The sequence below is a fragment of the Muntiacus reevesi genome, chromosome 6 (genome assembly GCF_963930625.1).
Source record: "Muntiacus reevesi chromosome 6, mMunRee1.1, whole genome shotgun sequence".
Taxonomy (NCBI): domain Eukaryota; kingdom Metazoa; phylum Chordata; class Mammalia; order Artiodactyla; family Cervidae; genus Muntiacus; species Muntiacus reevesi.
In genome coordinates, this window is record NC_089254.1 from 92,599,500 (window position 1) to 92,621,293 (window position 21,794).

The 21,794-nt window shown below is 40.6% G+C and overlaps 1 protein-coding gene across 2 annotated transcripts in view; it reads left to right on the forward strand.

Annotated features, from left to right (window-relative positions):
• Window positions 1-21,794, forward strand: part of EXOC4 (exocyst complex component 4) — a 799,876-nt gene that overhangs the window by 627,953 nt on the left and 150,129 nt on the right. For both annotated transcript variants that reach the window (XM_065939451.1, XM_065939452.1), the window contains exon 12: window positions 2,927-3,063. In XM_065939451.1, coding sequence (XP_065795523.1) covers window positions 2,927-3,063 — 137 coding nt within the window. The remainder of the gene's footprint in view (window positions 1-2,926; window positions 3,064-21,794) is intronic.

The following is a 21,794-nucleotide window of genomic DNA, read 5'->3' on the forward strand; positions in this document are numbered from 1 at the left end:
TTGACCTTGTTAGACATTTGATATTTTCAGTATTTATCTGTCAGAGCCACTGATTTGGAAATTGTTATAAATTCTTGGAAAATGGAATCTTTTTCGTCTGTAAAAATGCCCATCGTTTGGCAAACTACAGTGTCATTTTCCTTGAAGAGAATGTAGTGATTGATTATCCAGAGTGCTACCATGACAAGGTAAACCAAGCAAATAGCTGGAAAATTGTATATAATCATATAGCATCACATAGGCCCTGTGTTGAGCACAACCATTAGAATTAAACCATGGCATTCTAATCATTCCCTGCAGGTACTTGCTGTTTACCCCAAAACCTTTATCTCCAGGGGATATTTCTATGTGCTTCCAACCTCCCCTTCCCCTCCAACTGACATCAGCATAATTCTAGTCACCCAAAAGCCCTGAGATAAGTATAGACCAAACCGAATCCACCCAGAGAGACTTCAAAATGCCAAGATGTGTGTGTCTAGCATCCTTCACATATATGACATCCCTCGCATTAATTGTATGAGTTAACAGTATTAGTCCTGTTTCTTTGATTAGTAGTACTGTGCTGAAGATCCTAAGAAATTACAGAACACATGAGGAAAGGGAAGGGTGGGAAGGTTATATTTTATTTTTGTTTTGTTTTTTTATTTAAGTTGGCTGAATTTTTAGTTGGAGGATAATTGCTTTACAATGTTGTGTTCGTTTCTTCTGTACAAGAGTGTGAATCAGCTCTAAGTGTACACATATCCACTCCCCCGTAAGCCTCCCTCCCACCCACCTGCATCCCACCTGTGAGAGTAGCCCTGACAAACACTGCCATGTGTAAGATAGATAGCTGGAGGGAAGCTACTGTGTAACACAGGGAAGGTTTTAGAAAAGAAGAATACTGGTGTCACTTTTGAGAAGTCGATAGTCTAATCAGGAGGAACAAACACACCTGAGATGACCTGGAACTGTCCAAGTCTGCAAGCACCAGGGTACCAATTGAGTGATGAAGGCCAGCAGAGGACCATCAAGTCATCCTTGGTGTCCAGAAGGCTAGATGGAGCCATCAGAAAGGCTGGTGCTCCCCAAAACTGTCCCAGAGTGGATTATCAGTAGCATAGTTGGAAATAGAACCAGGCCTTTCTCTCAGTGATCTGAGCCATCTGCTTGTGCTCATCTTCCCTGCAGTGTTTCAGATTTTAAATGGCCTTTGTTAGGATGACTGGAGTCCACTCTCCTTTGTTAATTGCTGTCCACGTGTGGTAGGATATCCTGTGCCCTTAATCAGGCTGAGGATTTTTGATTCTTCATAGCAGCATAGGGACATGTAGCTGAGCAGAATCAATTCCTGTCACTCACACACAAACACCAAGGAACAGAATTATGGATCAGGGGGAAGCTGCAGTGCTTTAATCTTAAAATCAATACAGAAAAGGAAGTTGAATTTGTGGGGATTCTATAGAGACTGTAATTTGGTTTCCCATGGAGTTTTCCCTACGTGATGTAACTGCTCCTTCCTTTTCATCTTCTGATTATTTTACTTGGGGTGTGGGGAGAGGAGAGGCAAAGGAGAAACCTCTAGAACCAAATAAGCCTAAATAAGTGCATACGTGTAAACTCATACTTAAGCTGGTCCTCCACTGTGTTGAGAAAAGTTGTAGACTTTTGTCCATTCTTTTTTTCTGTAGAAGAAAGAAAACCAAAACCCTGTACCCTAGAGTCTGTATTTAAGCATAATTAAATGCCTTTGATTATTTCAAATGTCACTGTCAGACCGGAAAAAAAAAAATTTGGTGTTTACTTTTCTGGCTCAGTCTGGAATTCTATATAAATAAGTACATATTCATCAAACCAATTATTGACCGAAGGATTCCAAAATGCTAAGCATGCAATTAATATTTACTCCTGTGTAATTGTGCTCTTTGGGAAAGAGACACAAATAAATGGTTTGAACAATTATACCTTTTCTTTTTTTCTGGCATGACTTGCCACCTTCTTTTTTTTTTCTTAAGCAAACATTTAGAATTCATTGAAAATGCCTCTGTTTAGATATAGCATTGTTTCACCACACAGTATTATTGGTCTCTAAAGATGGGTTTATTTTTTCCCTTGGATATTCCTTTAATTCACTTTTAAAACACATCTATTTGGACGCTGCTTCTACAGTGACAAAAACAAGAAGTATGATGATCTCGTGAGAAATGTTTCTAAAGCGCAATGGTGTAGTGAAAAGATTGCAGTCTGGAGTCCCTGCTTTGCCTTTTATTTCTCTAAGCCTGTTTCCTCCTTTTTACCCTGGGGATGGTTAAGGGATTCAGTTGATAGGTAGGTTTGTTGAGAGGATTAAATGAGATAAAGCATGTACAGTGTCTAGCTCCATACTCTGCACTTGTAAGAATCCGTAAGTGTTCATGATTATCATTATTATGTGCGTTTCAAGTGAGGGTAACATATGCTGTATATGTGAAAACATTCTGTAAGCTGTAAGACACAATACAAATGTTATTTGGTATCCTTAATAGATTGATGGTTTTGAAACTTTTGAAAACAACTCCTGGAAGGCTTTTTCTTCAAGCTGCCTGTCATGAATCCCTCATCTGAAAGTAGAACCCTGAGGGTGATAAATCTGACTGCAACTGAATATGTATTTCCTTTCATAAAAGCCACAGAGAGATATCTTGTGAATGCCAAGAATTTGGTGAAATCAATTTGAAATTCCCTGTGCTGTGTCCTTCCATAAAAAACACCTTCTCAGGTCTTGGGAGGATCAGCACTATGTAAGATAGTTAATTCTTTTTTCATTGAGTATTTTTAGATGTCATGTCCTTCTAGGAAAGTTCAGGTGTCTTAAGTGATTACATCCTTCAATTGTCCTTCCTTGTCCTATACATTACCTGAGTCCGAACCCTCATGAGCTTCTGTGTCCTCTCGTGTTCTTTTCCAGAGCACAATCATTGTGGAGAAGACAGTGCAAGACCTCATGAACCTGATGCACGACTTGAGTGCCTACTCGGATCAGTTCCTCAACATGGTGTGCGTGAAGCTCCAGGAGTACAAGGACACCTGCACCGCAGCCTACAGGTAGAGCGTCTGGTGCGAGCGAAGCAAAGTCAGTTTAGACCTTGACCACTGGGGTGGTTGGTAATGCCTTCATGGCCTAAATTTCCACCATTATAGAAGAGGACCATCCTTCAGTTTATCAAGAAGCCTGATGAGAACATAGACGAAAGCAATAGTCTGCTAGACACATACATGTATATCAACAGAATGGAAGGGACAAAGGGACAGAACCACTTCAGACTGCCACTGAGGGGCTTAGATGAAGTGTCAGCCTTGATTTTTATGAACATCTAGAATCACAAGGTGTGTCTTCCTCAAGGAAATTCCAGATCTTGATTAACCCCTCTTGTGATTCTAAAAGATCTTTAAAGAAAGCAATTTTGAACTCTCAGCAACCCTTAATAGTCTATATGATTTCCTTTTAATTAGTACAGATGTATTCCTCCTGATAGTTGATCTATAGCATTCCTACTGTCATGAAAGGATGGTTACCCTGTTTTCAGCATCAGTGGACATGAAAGGTCATTGTTATAAACTTGAAAACCTTTCGTTTTCCTCCTGATTTCTTTTCTCTGAGTTCAAAATTATCTTTGAGCTTGTGGAAAAGATCATAGCACTTCTTGTAAAAAGCTAATAATAGGAACAAATTATGGTCTAGTTGACAAGACCTGAAACAATTAGGGAAGAAAAATTGTATGTGATATATAATTAAGGATAGGCAGTATAGCCAGGATCAGATCCTACTTGTGCACTGCGGACTGTAAAAGCAGAAGGAATGAAACATGAAAGAGAGTGACAGGCTGGAGTCAAGAGAAATCTCACAGAAGGTGAGATAGGTTCAGAACCTTAGAAAGATGGATGAGATTTAGGGAGGTAGAAAGAAGAAATAGGAGCATCGCAGGGATAAAGAATCAGCAAAAGCACAGTTATCTGATATTTAGATGGATGGTTGAGGAGGGAGAGGTTTGAATGGAGCAGAGTTCCTAAGAGAAGATAGAAGGAAATAATGTTGAACAGGAAAAGACAGACCATATAACAAAGGGTCTTAAAAAATAAGACTTGGAAATTTAGATGTTGAATAGTAGATGATAAGCAACCATTATAGGTAAGCCAGGAAGCAGTGTTTAGGGAAGATCAATCTGGCCAAGGATGTAACATAGATTGATGCTTAACCTCCTTAACTCCAACAATAAGTAATATTTATCCACAGTTACATGAACCAAAAAAAAAAAAAAAAACAAAAGCAGTCATTTCACTGAAAGATGCACTCCCAATAATATTTTTTTTGTTCAGTAATTATTCATCAAAAATGTTAATACATTTAAGTTAAAATCATACATATAATGAACATAATGGTATACTCAATTGTGTAATTGTGATACATAAGTGAAAATTCTAATGGCACACCAAACAAAAATATGTTAACATTTAGTATTTTGATAAAGAAAATTTTAATTTTAAATTTTTAGATTTTAGTTAGATGAATTTTTTGCAGAAAACTATAAATAGATTAATAATAAAATACTTTTGAGCATTAAGATATATTCCATTAGGATTAAACTTGGTGAGGAAATGAAATAGAAATAATACCTCAAAGAGAAAAATGAAAAATATTTAACCATTAATAATAATTAATGAAGTCACTTAGTTGTATCCAACTCTTTGTGATCCCATGGACTGTAACTTGACAGGCTCCTCTGTCCATGGAATTCTGCAGGCCATAATACTGGAGTGGGTAGCTGTTCCCTTCTTCAGGGGATCTTCCCAACCAAGGGATCAAACCAGGGTCTTCTGCATTGCAGACAAATTCTTTACCAGCTGAACTACAAGCTTATTTTCATATATTTTAAATATATTGTGGTGGATATCAAATCCCTAAGGTACTGAGATTCTATTGGTTACACTTAAAATAGTGATTTAAAGTATCAATATTTATAATGTGCCAAAAATTATGTATTTTATAACCATTGAACTCATGCTTAAAAAAAAGAAAAAACACCCTAAATTTCAATTTTAAAATTTGGGAAAGAGAATACAGTTTTTCAAAATTCCTTTAAGAGATACATATAAAAATTTTAAAAGCCATTGCCCTTGGTTAGTTAGTTGTCTGAGAGTAGAATTTCTGGATCAAAGCTGTATTTTTAACTTTACAAAACCAAATTCCATAATGGTTGTACCAATGTCACATTTACCAAATGATAGTCAAAAAACATATTTTAAAAATCTATTTTTACCTTTAAGTGGCATTGAATTTTAAGATTTTTTTTTTTAAAGCAAGGTATGTCTTCTCTTTTTTATATTTCATTAAGTGAAGTGAAGTGACGTTGCTCAGTCTTGTCTGACTCTTTGCAACCCCATGTACTTTAGCCTACCTGGCTCCCCACCCATGAGATTTTCCAGGCAATAATACTGGAGTGGGGTTACCATTTCCTTCTCTAGGAGATCTTCCCAACCCAGGGATTGAACCCAGGTCTCCCTCATTATAGGCAGACGCTTTACCGTCTGAGCCAGCAGGGAAGTTCAAGGGTAAGCCCATAATTTCTAACACATAATAATGCAGTGAGTATTAATTATAATGGAGATTGTATAGCTTACTAAATCCACAGAGTGCAGTGATCATTGTTGAGCATTCTTGTTTTGAAATGATACTCAGATTGAGTATAGTTCTTTTTCCTGGAGTGTTTCCAAATCAGTTTCAACCTTACAGTGAACAGCTCTTCAGATATGTGAAGATGTCTGTCATGGTCCATTTAGTAGTTTTGGTTTTTTCACTCTAGATTGAACATCCTTGGTTTCTGATGCATCCTGGGCCCACAAACCATCCCACTCTTCTTCATTGCCATTAGCCTGACAGTGTCTGTCTTAAAAATGGAGCCCTCCACTCTGAGCCCAGTGTTCCAGATGTGCTCTAATACTTCAGCAGAACCCCTGCCTTCTTTTTGCAGGACCCAGTGCCGAAACACATCCTTCATTGCATGTGAATGTGTAGGACTAAAGTAGTCAGTTACAGATGATATCTTTAGTGAGCTTACATTCTTGGTAAAGCATAGAAAGGAAAATAGGAGACAAAGAAAGCAGGCATGTATACCCACAGCATTAACTTATGATAGAAAATATGGTAAGTTAGGCAATGATGACATGCTCTAGGAAGAAGAAATTACAGAGGATAAGAAAGACTTGGTGAAAGAGACAAACTTGGACTTGTGAAGAATGAGTAGGATTTTAACAATATTTGTTTATTTGGCTGCATCTTTAGTTGCAGCACGCACACTCTTAGTTGTGGCATGCAGGATGCAGTTCTCTGACCAGGAATCAAACCTGGGGCCCCTGCATTGGATGCGCAGAGTCTTAGCCGCTAGACCACCAGGGAAGTTCCTAAAACAAGGAGGATTCAGACAGAAGTTAAGCTGAAGGAATGAAGGAACCAGAACAATGTCAAGAAGGTGGGGAAGAGCAGGAAAAGGATGAACAAATGATGGTTATTTGGGTTTTAGAAAAGATGGCCAAGCCAAAATAGAGGCTGTTGAATATCAGGTTCAAGGAACTTGACCTTTTGAAGTTGGGTAGTGGGAACCACTGAGGATGAGTAAGCAGTGCCAGGGCAGACCTGTGCTTTAGGGAGATGTTTCTGAGCTTGAGGAAGATGGATTGGAGACGCAAGAGTGTGGAGGTGTAGTGGAGAGAGGCAGAGCTCCTGAATTAGAGGAGACATGGGGGAAATGGAGGGGAAGGGGCAGACCAAGAGACACGAGGGGGTGAATTTGTAGGACATGGTCACTGTCTGGCTGTAGAGGGTAGGAAAGTGTAAGAAGAAATACTAGCTGAAATTGGCTTTATCTTTTCTAAGCTGTCTTTGAAGACATTTTTTTTTTAACTTAAATTCAAGATCTCACATGTAGCCTTTGGACTTAATGTTATTTTTAGCTCGTCATTTCAGTCTATTGAGATATTTTTGAATCCTCATTCTGTCATCAAAAAAATCATAGCTATTCTCCCAAATTCCATGTCATTCTTGATTTCATAAGCAATCTTTTGGTTTCTTTGCTTATGTCATTTAAAAAATGTTCGACGGGACAGGGCTAAATTAAGAACTTTGGGGTGTATACCTTTCAAGACTTCTGTTGAGATTGACATCCATATACTACTCAGTACTTCAGGGGTTCATATGTTTTTCTCACTATAAACCCTGGACTATAGCTCAAGAGCAGTCTCTGGGGCCTAAATTTCAATACCATTTTTGTCACCTATTAGCTTTGACCTTGAACAGAGTTACTCAGCCTCTCTGTGCCTTACTTTTCTCATCTACAGAAAGAAAATAATAGTTCTTCTCTCATAGGATTGTTTTGAAAGTGTCAACTTTTTAGAACTGTCTTAGCAAAATAATAAGCCCCCTCCCAAGTGATGAGTTTATTCATATTATTTTGACAATAACAATGATGATGATGACAAAGATTACCTTTACTACCATCTGTGATCAATGTCTGTGTATTTCATCATGCATCCTATAAGAGATTTCTTACTAGTGTCCACCCAGTTCTGATCCTTATAATGCAGCTAACCCTTCCTTCTGTATCCCCATGATGGGCATTGGAAGACAGTGGTAGACAATACCTAGTTCTTTGTTCTGGAATCCTCTCATTGCTTCACTTTTAGGATTCATCGCCTCCTGCTTTGCCAGAATTTTTGTTAAGAACTCTCCATCTTAGAAACAAAGTCTCTTGACCTTGAGCCAAATTTTACCATTTTTTCATTCAAGTCGTGACGTACCCAGTTAAGAAAGGAACAAAGTCATGTTACTTGTTTTAATTGTGAGATCTTCCTGTCTCCTAGTGAGTACCACCTCCTAATTGTTCACAAACCATCATTAATAATCTATTCTAGAATTTTTGCCTATAGTTCCAAACTTAGCCAATTTCTGTAATTTACCTTCTTCTATGAACATCAGGGCATTTGTTCTCAGGCATTTTTTCTATCTGCCAGGATACATCTGAGATTATCAGCAGTGGTTCTATGATTCTATGCTTTGAATTATTTCTGTGCCCCAAGGTTCTTGCCTAAATTTATTAAACCTATCAAAGTATTGTTTTGTTGTTTAATTTCAGTAACTTTTGACACAGCTAATTACTTGCTCCTTGAAACAGTTCATTTGCTTGGTCTCTAGAATTTCATTCATTTAATGAATGTTTACTAAGTACTTATCCCAGGATTTGTAGATAACAACAGTGAACCAAACAGAAAATATACTGCTTTCATAGGGTTTACACTCTATTGGAGATGGGAGGGAGGAGATATACAATAAATAGAATGCATAAATCCATAAAGAATTTTAGAAAATAGTAAATCCTTCGGGGGGAAATGGAGTAGAATCAGCAGACCCTGGGATGTAGGAGAAGAAGGTTGCAGTTTGCAGTAGGGTGTCCCAGTAGGTCCTGTCATGTTGAAGTTTGATAAAAGACTAGAAGGAGTTTGGGGAGTTAGAGAAGATTTTATGGAAAGAATGCCCTGGCTAAGGACAGAGGGCCTCAGGCATGACTGCACTTGACACTTTTCAGAACCATCGGGGAGACCAGCATGTCTGGGGTAAACTGAGCAGGTGGGAACTAGAAAGATATCCCAAAGGGAGCAGAGGGCCAGGCCGCATAGGGCCTTGTAGGCCACTTTAGGGCTGTTGACTTCTATTCTGATTAAAACAGGAGCCATTGCAAGAATTGTGTCTACAAGCAGATACAGTCTGATTTTTATTTTAAACCATAAGTATTGAGAGTAGGCTGTAGGGGGGACACAGATGGAAGCAGGGAGGCTGACGAGGGCCTGTTGTGGTCATCCAGGTGAGAATTGCAGCTCATACTGGTTGGCAGCAGCACAGGGGGTGAGAACTGGTTGAATTCTGAATACATGGTTGATCTTTGAACAGCCCAAGTTTCTACTGCATGGGTCTGCTACTAATATGCACATTTTTTCCAATAAATATAGTACCTGGATTTCCATTCTGCACATCTTTAAGTGTGGGGGGAAAGTTGGTGTTTGATTACAGCATGTGGAATCAAAAGACTTAGGGTTTGGGTCCTGATTCTGTCCAGACTGTTTCAGTTTCCTGCCCCTGGGTGAGTCACTAATCAATCTTTGGTTTTTGAGGCAGAAATAGTATGTGGATTTTTAACTGTGTGGGAAGTCAGTGCCCCTAACCCCTGCGTTGCTCAAAGATCGACTGTATTTTGTAAGGGCCAGCCAAAAGAACTCCCTGCCAGACTGGATATAGTGTGAGAGAAAGAAAGGTATCAAAATGACTCAGGATTTTTCATTTAAATGGTGAAAAGTCAGAGTTGCCAGTATTGAGATGAAGAACATGGCAGGTTTGGGGGCAGTAGATAAGATTCTAATTTGGAGTGTGTATTAGGCAACCACATGGAGATATGGGATGGGCAGTTGGGTATATGTATTAAAAGGAAAGAAGTCTGCCCTGGAGATAGGTATTCTCAGCCACCGACATATAAATAGTGTATATAAATGGTATTTAAAACTATGGACTACATGCAGTCTCTAGGGGATTGAGTATTACTATGATAGAGAAAAGGACTGTGGAATTTAAGAAGTTTGTAAGATGAGGAGAAACCAGCAAAGGAGACCGAGAGGTGACCATCAGTGAAGTAGGAGGAAGATGAAGACAACGTGGGGCCCAGGAAACCAAGCAAAGGGATGCAGGGATCCGTGGTCCCGGTGCTGCTATAGGATCGTGTTAGAACTCATCTTTGATTGAATGATAAATGGAACATGGGGGTATTCCCAATTGTCACAAGAGTTGTTTCTCTGGACTCGTAGATGGAAAACCTGGATTGATAAGGACTTAAAAAAGAATCTGGGAGTAGAGAGCTTGTAAATACAGGCAGAACTTTCACAGTGAGTTCTGCTGTGAAAGGGAACACAGAAATGGAGTAATATCTGGGGAACTGAGACCACATGAAGGGTTTTTTAATTGTTTTAGCTGTTATTTTAAATAGAAATAAGTGCATGTTTATATTTTAAGAAAATTATTTAGGACAAAGGGAAAATTATCAATGCAGGAGAGAAAGAATGAACATTGCTAAAATTGTGTTTGGGGGTTGGATTCAGTGCAACAAATATAGTAACAGGCTTTAGGCAAGCACACAGATAGTTTTGTTCACCACGCTCCAACCTTCTCACAGGAATTATTTCTGTCATTTATAGTTCACCATTGCGTCCAAACAATGCACCAATCTGTTATACTACTGGGTTGGCCAGAAAGTTCATTCGGATGTTTCCATGCCATCCTGTGGAAAACTCCGAATTCACTTTTTGGCCAACCCAATACTCTTCTTTTGGAAAATACCCATTACTTTTGGTTCTTGATATCTTGTGATCAACAGGTATCATGATTCCTTCTCCTGAAGGGCTATATCATTTTGGCGTCCTACCTGGCCCAGTTCTCTGGAATGATGTCCACTTACTGGTGCCCACGATCACATCGTTCCTTCTTCAGTCTTCTCTGTCATGGTCTACCACAGTTGCTGAATTTATCTCAGGGTTGGGAAAAGTACTTCTGTGAAGCTTTGATGGAGATTAAATAGAAAATCGCTTACGTGGTTGTTACACAACAGCGCGCTCACGCACACAACATAGAACCTGTTACCTGTCACTTAAGCAGGCTTTCGAGGCTTGGAAGAAAGTGTTTCCTTATTGTGTGAGTCTGAAGATGTAAAGTGTCCTTACTTCCTCTCTTCCCATGTGTTGCCCTCCCCCAGACTGGCACCTGCTGAGGAGTAATTAGGGCAGTCCTAATTTGGACAGCCAAATCCTGATTACAGTGAGAGGAAAAACAGGAAATGTTCTAGTTTTGCAGCCAGCAAATGACTGACTTAAATAGAAAGCCATATACAATTCAAATGATCCAAAATGATATAACATCGGGGAAGGAGGAAGGGAGCAGGGAAATATCGCAATCGGATTCTTTCTCAGCAGATATCTTTTACAGAAAGAATCTGATCCATAAGCTCACAATGCCCTCTGCTGAGAGCTGGCGTGTTTTCCAAGTTTGCCCTGAGAACCCAAGCATCCTACTGGGAGTTAGGAGATCTAAGGAAGGGTCAAAAACATCTCACCTTTCTCTGAGCCCTTCACTCTGGAGAGAAAGCCTGTTATGTATACTGATGCCATGTTATATGCTTTGGATAAAAAGGTTTCCTATAAGGGAGATGAGGACTAGAAGTTTACTTCTTAATTAGTCACAACTCTTGAGTCTTAAAAGAGAACTCAGTTGTGAATTCTTGGGTCCTCTGCATTAGTGAGGGGCTTCCCAGGTGGCTCAGTGGTAAAGAATCCACCTGTCAATCAGGAGTCACTGGAGACAAGGTTTCGATCCCAGGAGACCCGGGTTTGATCCCTGGGTTGAGAAGATCCCCTGGAGGAGGAAATGGCAACCCCCTCCTGTATTCTTGCTGGGAAATCCCACAGACAGAGGAACTTACCGGATCCCATGGGATTGCAAAGAGTCAGACACGACTGAGCAACTGAGCACGTATGTATGCTGCATTAGCAACAGGCAGCCAGTCTGTTGATCTGCTACTTGCAAGCTGAGTGGTTTCTCTCGCTTTATCATCCTCTTTGTCCTAAGGTACAAGCAACCGCTTATGTGCCCCCAAATAGTCACTTGAAGATGGAAAATCATTTTTGTAAAGTTTCTGTCTGTTCCAGTTGAGCATCAGCTCATTAATCAAATTTCTGAGCCTTCCTGCATTGTGTTGGGCCTGGTAGAAAATACAAATAAAACATTTTCTAATCTTGAAGAATCAGTTGATACAGGACACAGGCATGTTTTTATTAGGAGAAAGTGGAACCAACCCCAGAGCCCACCTTTCACTTCTTCTCCTTGGAGGCCTGAGAACTCATGCCAAGGCATGCATGACATGGAGGTACACATACCATCACCAATGGCAGAAGCCAGGTCTGGCACAAGCCTGTGGGGCTTCAAGATGTTTATTGCATGAAGGAGTAAGTTCCTGACAGACCGAAGAGGATGAGCAAGCAGTAGGGTAGCATGGATGGACATGATGCATGGGGGAGAGGTTGAGAAATGAAAATGACTGGGGTGGTCAGTATAGTTAAGTATGAGCAGAAAAGGTTTTTTTTTCTTTTAAATTTCCCATGTTAAGTACAGGAACACCATCATGGGTATTCGGAAAGAGGGTGACCTATCCCCCCTGATCAAAGTATTGTCTTCAGAAGCTCTCAGTGACGTCATTGTGCCAAATAGCAGAGACTAGACACCATGTCTTGTGAAACCCCGTGGGTTTCCTGTGCAGAAAGAGGCCAGGGTCCCACAGGAATGAGAGTCTAATTGAGCTGGTCTCACTGTCTTTGCCAGCTAACTAACTCTGAACCTCAGAAGAGCCAAGGGCTATGCCAGGGAACTCTAGTGAAGCTCCATGCTAGCCTGTCTTCTGGTTTGCCTCTTAAACCTATGCTTTGTCCCCTACTCTTGGCTCACCTACCATTGATAACATTCATTTTTATTAAATAGTGAAGAGATCATAAAGACACTTATAAAAATATGTATAGTATCTGATTCACAGAGCACAGTCAACAAATGAGAGCTTTTGTTATGTGCTCCTATAACTTATTAGGCATAACAATTTCAATATTTATCCAACTGTATTATAATTTAAGACTTTTATCATGTGTTATTTGATGTATTATTGGTTTACATGTCTTTCTCTCCCAAACACTGTGGACTCACAAGTTATTTGAGGAGATTTTAAAACACACCACCTGGATTTCTCACATAAGGCTCACAGAATCCTGGGCCTGGGCAAGAGTAGTTTAAAAATGTCCCCAAACTGATTCTTATATGTGTTACTAATCTGAACTCTGGAGTTCTAGAAGCAAGTTACTATGTCTTTTTTTCCACATAATAGTCCCCACATTTAGCATGATATCTGCATATAGGCCTTTCTCCCATGTCTGTTGATCAAGTGAATAACTTTACTTTTCTGTGTGCAAGTTAAATCACTTCAGTCGTGTCCGACTGCAACACCATGGACTGTAGACTGTAGCCCACCAGGTTCTTCTGTCATTCTCCAGGCAAGAGTATTGGAGTGGGGTGCCATGTCCTCCTCCAGAGGATCTTCCCCACCCAGGGATCGAACATGCATCTCTTATGTCTCCTGCATTGGCAGGCGGATTCTTTATCACTCATGCCACCTGGGAAGCCCCATATTCTAATGCCCATCAACTGCCTTCCTGCCAAGTACAGACACTGCCCTTCCAACCAGATGTCCCAGGAGTTACCCACCTAACTCAGTCTCCCACGATGAGTGAGGAGTCAGTTGCAGTCAGTTTGAAGCAAAGTAAGAAGGACCTGGACTGGAATGGAAATATACACTTGGGAAGGTACATGGTCTTTGTGCAAGGACTCCATAGTCATCTACTCATTTCTTGAGTCACAGCGGTTCCATGATTAGATACTCCCAACCTTACAGATGAAAACACAGAGGTTCAGAAAGGCTCATACCATGGTTAAGGTCACAGAGTAAGCAAGTAGTTGTGTATGTGTGAGAAGCTAAGCCTGGCTCTAAAGCCCAAAGAAGAGGAAATGGGAAACTCAAACAATGTTTCAGATCAGAGAGACATTATAATTGGAGCACAGACTCCAGAACAGTCACTATGGGCTCAATTCAGGCTCTACGCTCATCAGCCACTTAGACATGGACAAGTCCTTATCTGTGTACCTTGGTATATCATCTATGAAATGGGAATATAACAGTGTCTACCATAGGGTTGTTACCAGGATCAAAAAAATTAGTGTTGATATATGTAAAGTGCTTAGAAGAATCCCTAGTGGCTTATGCCTACTAAATAAGTCTGGAAGGGAAAGTGTTAGTTGCTCAGTCGTGTATAACTCTTTGAGACCCCAGACTCCTCTGTGGAATTCTCCAGGCAAGAATACTGGAGTGGTTAGCCATTCCCTTCTCCAGGGGATCTTCCTAACTCAGGGATCGATCTGAGGTCTCTCGCATTGCAGGCAAATTCTTTACCATCTGAGCCACCAGGGAAGCCTTATGAATAAGTCTGAGTCAATGTTATTTATTATTGCTGCTGTTTGTTGGTCTTGTTATTATTTACTTTTAAATTAATTCATTGATAATATTGTTGATATCTTCTATTTAGATGCCAAAAAATAATTTCATGACATTTGTTATATCCCTGACCTTTTGGGCTTCAGTGATATCATTCATTCAATCCGTTACTTTATCCATTTGGTAATTATTGATTAAGCATTTCTGGAGTCCATCATTACTCTAGAACTAAGAGGAGAAGTGAATAAACTAGGCAAGGTCCCACCTTAATGAATTTTTACTCTCATTAATGGAGGGACATAGAAAATAATCAAGCAAAAAAATTTCTTGAAATAAGGGTGATGTGATTAACAACCCTTTCTCCCTGCCAGAAAAAGATTCAGGATGAGGTGCAGCAATGGGAAAGACCTCACTGAAATCATGACGTTTGAGATCGATTCTGGAGGATGAGGAGTGATCACCTTGGAGACATGGGGAAGAGCGTTCCAAGAAGGGGAGGGGGCAGGTATGAAGATGGCAGCAGGCTTCAAGCTTAACCATATTGAGGTCTCTGTAACCAGAACTGAGGGCAAAGAAACTGAAGACTGAGTGAGGCTCTACAAGTGGAGGTGTCACATCATTTGGGTTATTCCTGACTACAGGCTGGAATCACTTGAGAGCTTAAAGAATACTTGTGCCGGAGTCCCACTTCAGAATGTGAAATTGCTACATTTTTTAACATGCTTCCAAAGGGTTTTAATGTACAGACAGGATTAAAGACCTTTGATGAGGGATATCAAGTCCAGGGGATTTGAGTTTGAGTCTAGATTAGATTCTCCCAACCTTACAAATGAAAAAAAAAACAGGTTCAGAAAGTTTCATACCATGGCTAAGGTCAGAGTAAGCAAATGGTTGTATATGCGTGAGAAGCTAAGTCTGGCTTTACAGCCCAAAGAAGAGGAAATGGGAAACTCAAATAGTGTTTCAGTTCAGAGACATGTTCATTTAGGGTGGAAACTGGGAGTTACCTGGTCTGAGATCTGTTTACAAAGTTCTTCAGTTCAGTTCCGTTCAGTTCACTCGCTCAGTTGTGTCCGACTCTTTGTGACTCCAAGGACTGCAGCACGCCAGGCCTCCCTGTCCATCACCAACTCCCGGAGTTCACCCAAACTCATGCCCATTGAGTTGGTGATGCCATCCAACCGTCTCACCCTCTGTCGATCCCTTCTCTTCCCGCCTTCAATCTTTCCCACCATCACAGTCTTTTCCAATGAGTCAGTTCTTCACACCAGGTGGCCAAAGTATTGGAGTTTCAGCTTCAACATCAGTCCTTCCAGTGAACACCCAGGACTGATCTCCTTTAGGATGGACTGGTTGGATCTCATTGCAGTCCAAGAGACTCTCAAGAGTCTTCTCCAACACCACAGTTTAAAAGCATCAATTCTTCGGCGCTCAGCTTTCTTTATAGTCCAACTCTCACATCATACATGGCTACTGGAAAAACCATAGCCTTGACTAGACGGACCTTTGTTGACAAAGTAATGTCTCTTCTTTTTAATATGCTGCCTAGGTTGGCCATAACTTTCCTTCCAAGGAGCAAGCGTCTTTTAATTTCACAGCTGCAGTCACCATCTTAATGATATTTATATTTAAATTGGATTGTCATTTAAAAAAAAATCTGAGCCCCGACAGTTGAGGAAAATTTTGTATTCTTGGTCCATATAATTATTTTTCTTGGTTTTTAAAATATCACACAGTTGTAACCCTTCATGTGAGAGCTTATCTATTTAAAGGTTGTTATTAAATTATCCCCCATAATTACGTTCGGTAAGCTCTGAAATTTCAGGTCTTTTTCCCTGGGTCCTCTTAAGATTGTTTCTCTGTCCCATCACCCATCTCTAGAGTTATCAGATGTTCCTTGAGTTACGATTCCAAGGTGGAGATACACACCATCGTAAAGCTCTCTGAGCAGCATTGCATGTGATGTGAAAAACAACCTGATGTTTCTCTGCTCTTTTCCTATTTATTCTGCTCCATCTTTTCTTGAGAGAATCTTTAGTCTTGCATCTGCTTTTGTGTGTGCTTGATTTCAATCAGCGGCATAGTACCAGTTCTGCATTCTGCGTTCATTGTCATGATCACCAAGTTGCTGGATGTTGCACTGCAGTTTGACAGGTCCAGTCGTTCATGGTCGAAAATCGACTCTAGTGGCTTCATTTGGACCAGCTTTGATGGGGTTCCTTTCTCTAACTTGGCTCCTAGTTTTTTTTAAAGTGTCTGAAAGATTCAGTCTGGGAAAGCAAACATCATACCCAGGCTGTCACCAAACAGTTGAATCCAATTAGCCCCACCTGCCCCTGGTTGTTTACCTAATGAAAGGCTCGGCACCCAGCTGTGTCCGGGGACCAGGCACCGTGTACTTCCCAACTGTACCAGCAAGGAAGCGGTGCACGTCGGGGCCTGTCGACACCAGCAGATGTTTTCTGAATGAAATTCACTCAGCTGTGTCTAGAGGGTGGACTCTTCCCATGGCAGCCTCCTCACCTGTTCCAAGAGGTATACCTCTTTTCCTCTTCCTCCTGGGAACAGGTACAAATAACTACACAGATGGCTGTGTCTGTGGCCCATTGAGCTGTGAATTAATCAGTAGATTATAGTTCTGGTAGTGGTGATTAACCCTACCCCCCTTGTGAAATAATTGTTGTAAATTTAGTTCTCCTCTTTGGAGGCTGTTTGGATATGTCCTAGAATTATGTCACCCACATAGTACCATTTTTCACAGAATTATAAAGTAATACGGTTGATCAAGATGGGAACTTTGCCATTTGAATGAAAAATTCTCCTTAGGGTAATTGTATGTTGCTAATCAATGCTAATATTTCAAATTAGGATATTTGGAATTGCTTTTGGGATTGATGTTCATTACAATATGAATTAATAATTTATAGTTGAGGGCATTATATAGGTGGGTAGCATGCTCGTTAATTTGGATTACTGCTTTTTAATAAGACAGGATCTATGAATATTAGTGGAGACAGTAATGTAATACTGTACTATTGAATTAAACCAGGCTTTAAAAAATACATAAGTAAATAGTATGAGTACTTTTAACATAGTATCCAACCAGTGCTAAAATGAAAAATTCTAGATCTTGAAAAATGTACGGTGCTATCTCATGCCTGTAGACCCAGCCTTTTCCCTGAACCCGGGAACAGATGGGGGCCAGCATGGATGGGCTCAAAGATTTGCATGCTGGAAAACTGTGTTGGGTTTGGGCTTCTAACTCCATGGAACAGAATTTTGATTTGTACTGTGGGCATGAGAGGAATTGAACCACTCGGCCATAGCTCTTAATATATGGACACTGAAATTTAACTTTTTAAAAAATTTTATTTTTTAATTGAAGGATAATTGCTTTACAGAATTCTGTTGTTTTCTGTCAGACAGCAACATGAATCAGCCATAGGTATGCATATATCCCCTCCCTCCCCTCTCCCTTCCCACCCCACCCCTCTCGGTTGATACAGAGCTGCTATTTGAGTTCCCTGAATCATATAGCAAATTCCTGTTGGCTGTCTGTTTTACATATGGTAATGTACATTTCCACGTGACTCTCTATACATCCCACCCTCTCCTCCCCTCTCCCTGAATTCATAAATCTGTTCTCTATGTCTGTTTCTCCATTGCTGCCTGCAAATAAATTAATCGGTACCATCTTTCTAGATTCCATAGAAATTATGTAAAGGTTAAATAAATCTGAAAGTTAACCTTTATGCAATTTCCATATGTCACAAAATAGTTGTCTTTAGATTTTAAAAAGACATTGAAAATATCAGCACTATTCACAGCTTTTGTAACACATACGAAATTAGCAGGTGAAGCAGATCTGACATGCAGATCATATAATTTGACCAACCCATTGTAGAGGACAAAGTCCTAGCTATGAGGTTATAAATTGTAAGTATAAAAGGAGGGGTTTTGTTCATTTGCTTTCCAAAGGGGAAAATACTGTAGCCTGACATAGTTAACAAGGTCCTCCCAGAGAAAGTGAGGCTTTGAGGAGACTTTCCAGTAATAAGCCATGTATGAGTAAGTGGAGTGGAAAGGGAAGGCTTGACAGTAATTACTCCTTGGCTTGTTTGTCTTGTGAGTCAGGACTTTTTAATGCTGGACTTTTTTTTTCTTTCCAGAGGGGGATATACTTCTATTCATTATTCTAATTTTTGTTGAATTCATAGAGGTATAGTGAGAGCATGGCAGAATGATATATACTTTGGTCAAAATGCCAGATGGTTTGATGGCTCACCTGAGTCATTTGGTGCAGAGAAGGAGTAAAGGAAAACCACTAACATGGGTTTTGCTTAATCAGTTACCCAAGATTCCTAGAACTGAAAAGGGCTTATTTTTATGTCCAGTTCAGTTCTTACACACTTGCCAAATACCAGGTATTGTGCACGGCACTGGGTGCACAACAACTAATGAGAAATCAACTCTGTCCTCAGAGAGGTCATCATCTAGTCAGGGATACTGGCTTAGAAAGAAGTGTGGTAGGACCAGTGAGAGCGGAGCTATGTGGGAGGTAGTGGTTCTCACCTTGGAATGCCCACTGCAATTACCTGGGACACTTTTAAAAAGTTTGATGCCCACATGCCATCCCCAGAGATTCTAGTTTACTAGGTTTTAGATGTGGCCCGGACATCTAGTAATTTTTTTAAAGCTCCCCAGGGCATCCCATATGGCGCTCGCTAGTGGTGAAGAACCCTCCTACCAGTGCAGGAAACAAAAGAGACAAGGGTCCAATTCTTGGGTTGGGAAAATCCTCTGGAGGAGGGCATGGCAACCCACTCCAGTATTCTTGCCTGGAAAATCTCATGCACAGAGGAGCCTGGCGGTTATAGTCCTAAGGTTTGCAAAGAGTTGGGCATGGCTGAAGTAACTTAGCATGCACGCACAGATGTAGTCAAGATTGAAAGCCCTGGTAAAGGGTGATAGGCACAAATGAAAGGACTCAATTGTCTCAAGGGAAGAGCTGATGTAATGTTTGATCAGTAGAGGCTAAAAAGTAAGATGGAAAAAAGTTCTCTAGGCAGAGATGATACACATAAGCAGGAAGCATTCAGGAAACATTAGAATTCTGACTGTGGATGGGCTGTTCAGCCAACACGGGCAGGGATTTGACTGTGTGTGTGTGTGTCTGTGTGTGTGTGTGCGTGCGTGTGTGTTAGTCACTCAATCGTGTCTGACTCTTTGCAACTCAATGGACTGTGGCCCACCAGGCTTCTCTGTCCATGGGGATTCTCCAGGCAAGAATACTGGAGTGGGTGGCCATCCCCTTCTTTAGGGGATCTTTCCAACCCAGGGATCAAACCCAGGTCTCCTGCATTGCAGAGAGATTCTTTACCATCTGAGCCACCAGGGAAGCTGTGGCTGGGAGTAGTGCATATACAAAAGAGGAAAGCAGTAGTCGGAGATTAAGTTGAAAAGATGACTTGCTAAGTTTGGTCTTGGTATTAGAACTAGGAATCAGTGAAGACTTCTAAGAAGGAGAAAACAGGATTGCATTTGTACAGTTTTAGAGAAACGACCCTTCCAATGAAAGTGGTGAATTGGACCAATGGTCTTGAAGTTCCAGGCAAGACACCCAGTTATAAGGTTACAGCCAAGTCCAAGTGAAAAGTGATGAGGGTCTGCATCTAGGTGAAGGGCAGTGAACCTAGTCAAGAAACAACAGACTTACAAGATACTAAGAACATGAAATCAGCAGGATATGGTGTCTATGGGTAATGAGGATGACTCCAAGTTTCTGACTTAAATAGCAGGATGTATGGTTGGTCTGTCGATCAAACTAGGGAATACTAGATGTTCAGTGGGACAGGGAAGGGCGAATAATAAATGAGCTCTTTTGACTCAGTTTAATCTAAATTGCTTGTAGGATTTTAAAGTAGAGTTCTCCAGTTAGCCTTTGTATATGCTGATCCAAGACTTAGAAGAGAGGGCAGCCCTGAAAATATTAATTTGGGAGTCCCCAGAATACTTGTGGGTTGGGTCTGCCAAGAAGATGAGATTGCCCAAGTGAAACAAGCAGAATGCTATGGAATCCAATATTTAAAGTAGGAAAAGAGGAAAAGAGCCCTTGGTTTGGCTGAGAATGAACTTAGGAGGCATAATGATGTGGATACCAAAGGAGTATTATTTCTAAAAAGCAATAGTCAAAAGTATCAGATGCGTCCCAATAATCATGGTGTAAGGTAGAACATGCCCATGGGTTGGTAGAACAGTTCCAGGGTAACAGTAGTTTTAGAACCCTGACTTCAACTGATTTAATACTGAATTTTGACTTTGCTTAGAAGTGTGGAGTGGGTATATTTAGGAAACCCCTTTCCTACTCCAACACATAGAAAGTCCAGATAAAAATATATGACTTTAAAAATATATTTTAAATATATATCCAAATTCAAAAGAAAGAATTCTCCACAGGCCTCAAATGAAAGAGAAACTAAAAGCTGTCACAACAAGCAAATGTTGCAGTTGGTAATCCCATCAATGTATGAGGACCACATCTAGAGGTAGTCTTTGTCTGTTTGGTCTGCTGTAATAAAATACCACAGACTTGGTGTCTTATAAACAACAGAAATGTATTTCTCACAGTCCGGGAGGCTGTAGTTTAAGATCAAAGTGCTGGAAGCGTCAGGGGAGGCTGTCTTCTGGGTTGCAGCCTGTTTATTGTATTACCACCTGGAGGAAGGGGCTACCGAACTCTGTGGGATCTCTTTCGTAAGCCACTAATCCCAGTTATGAGGGCTGCACCCTCATGACCTAATCACTTCCTAAAAGCCTTGTCTCCTAATACTGTGACAGTGGTGGTAGGATTTCAACATATAAATTCCAGGGGGACACAAACATTCAGATCATTGCAGAGGTGAAAACCCAATAGGGGCTAGCATATTAACACCTATATGGCCTGGAAGTTTATCTGTGCAGAAGTTATACATGGGGTATTTCCACCCATAAATGAGACTAGGAAAACTCTGTGCTTGGGAATAAGCCACCCTACTCCCAGGAGAAAAGTTCAGTTCAGTTGCTCAGTCATGTCTGACTCTTTGACCCCCTTGGATTGTAGCATGCCAGACTTCCCTCAGTTCAGTTCAGTCGCTCAGTTGTGTCTGACTCTTTGTGACCCCATGGACTGCAGCACGCCAGACCTCCTTGTCCATCACCAACTCGTGGAACTTGGTCAGACTCATGTCCATCGAGCCAGTGATACCATCCAACCATCTCACCCTCTGTTGTCCCCTTCTCCTCCTGCCTTCAGTCTTTCCCAGCATCAGGGTCTTTTCCAATAAGTCAGTTCTTTGCATCAGGTGGCCAAAGCATTGGAACTTCAGCTTCAACATCAGTCCTTCCAGTGAATATTCAGGACTGATTTCCTTTAGGATTGACTGGTTTGATCTCCTTTCAGTCCAAGGGAAAAAGTGGCCTCTAAAAGAAATCAGAATCCTACACGTGTGATGTGTGCAAGTAAGGACCTCAATTTGTACCACTGATGTAGGGAGAGAAAGTTGTAAGCCAGAGTAAGGAAGGAAAAAAAAACTTAAAAACTTATTTGAAAGTAGTGAAACATAGTATCCAGGAGAGGCTAACGCAGCTCATCTAATAGTGACATCTCCAAAGCACAGGGCAAAA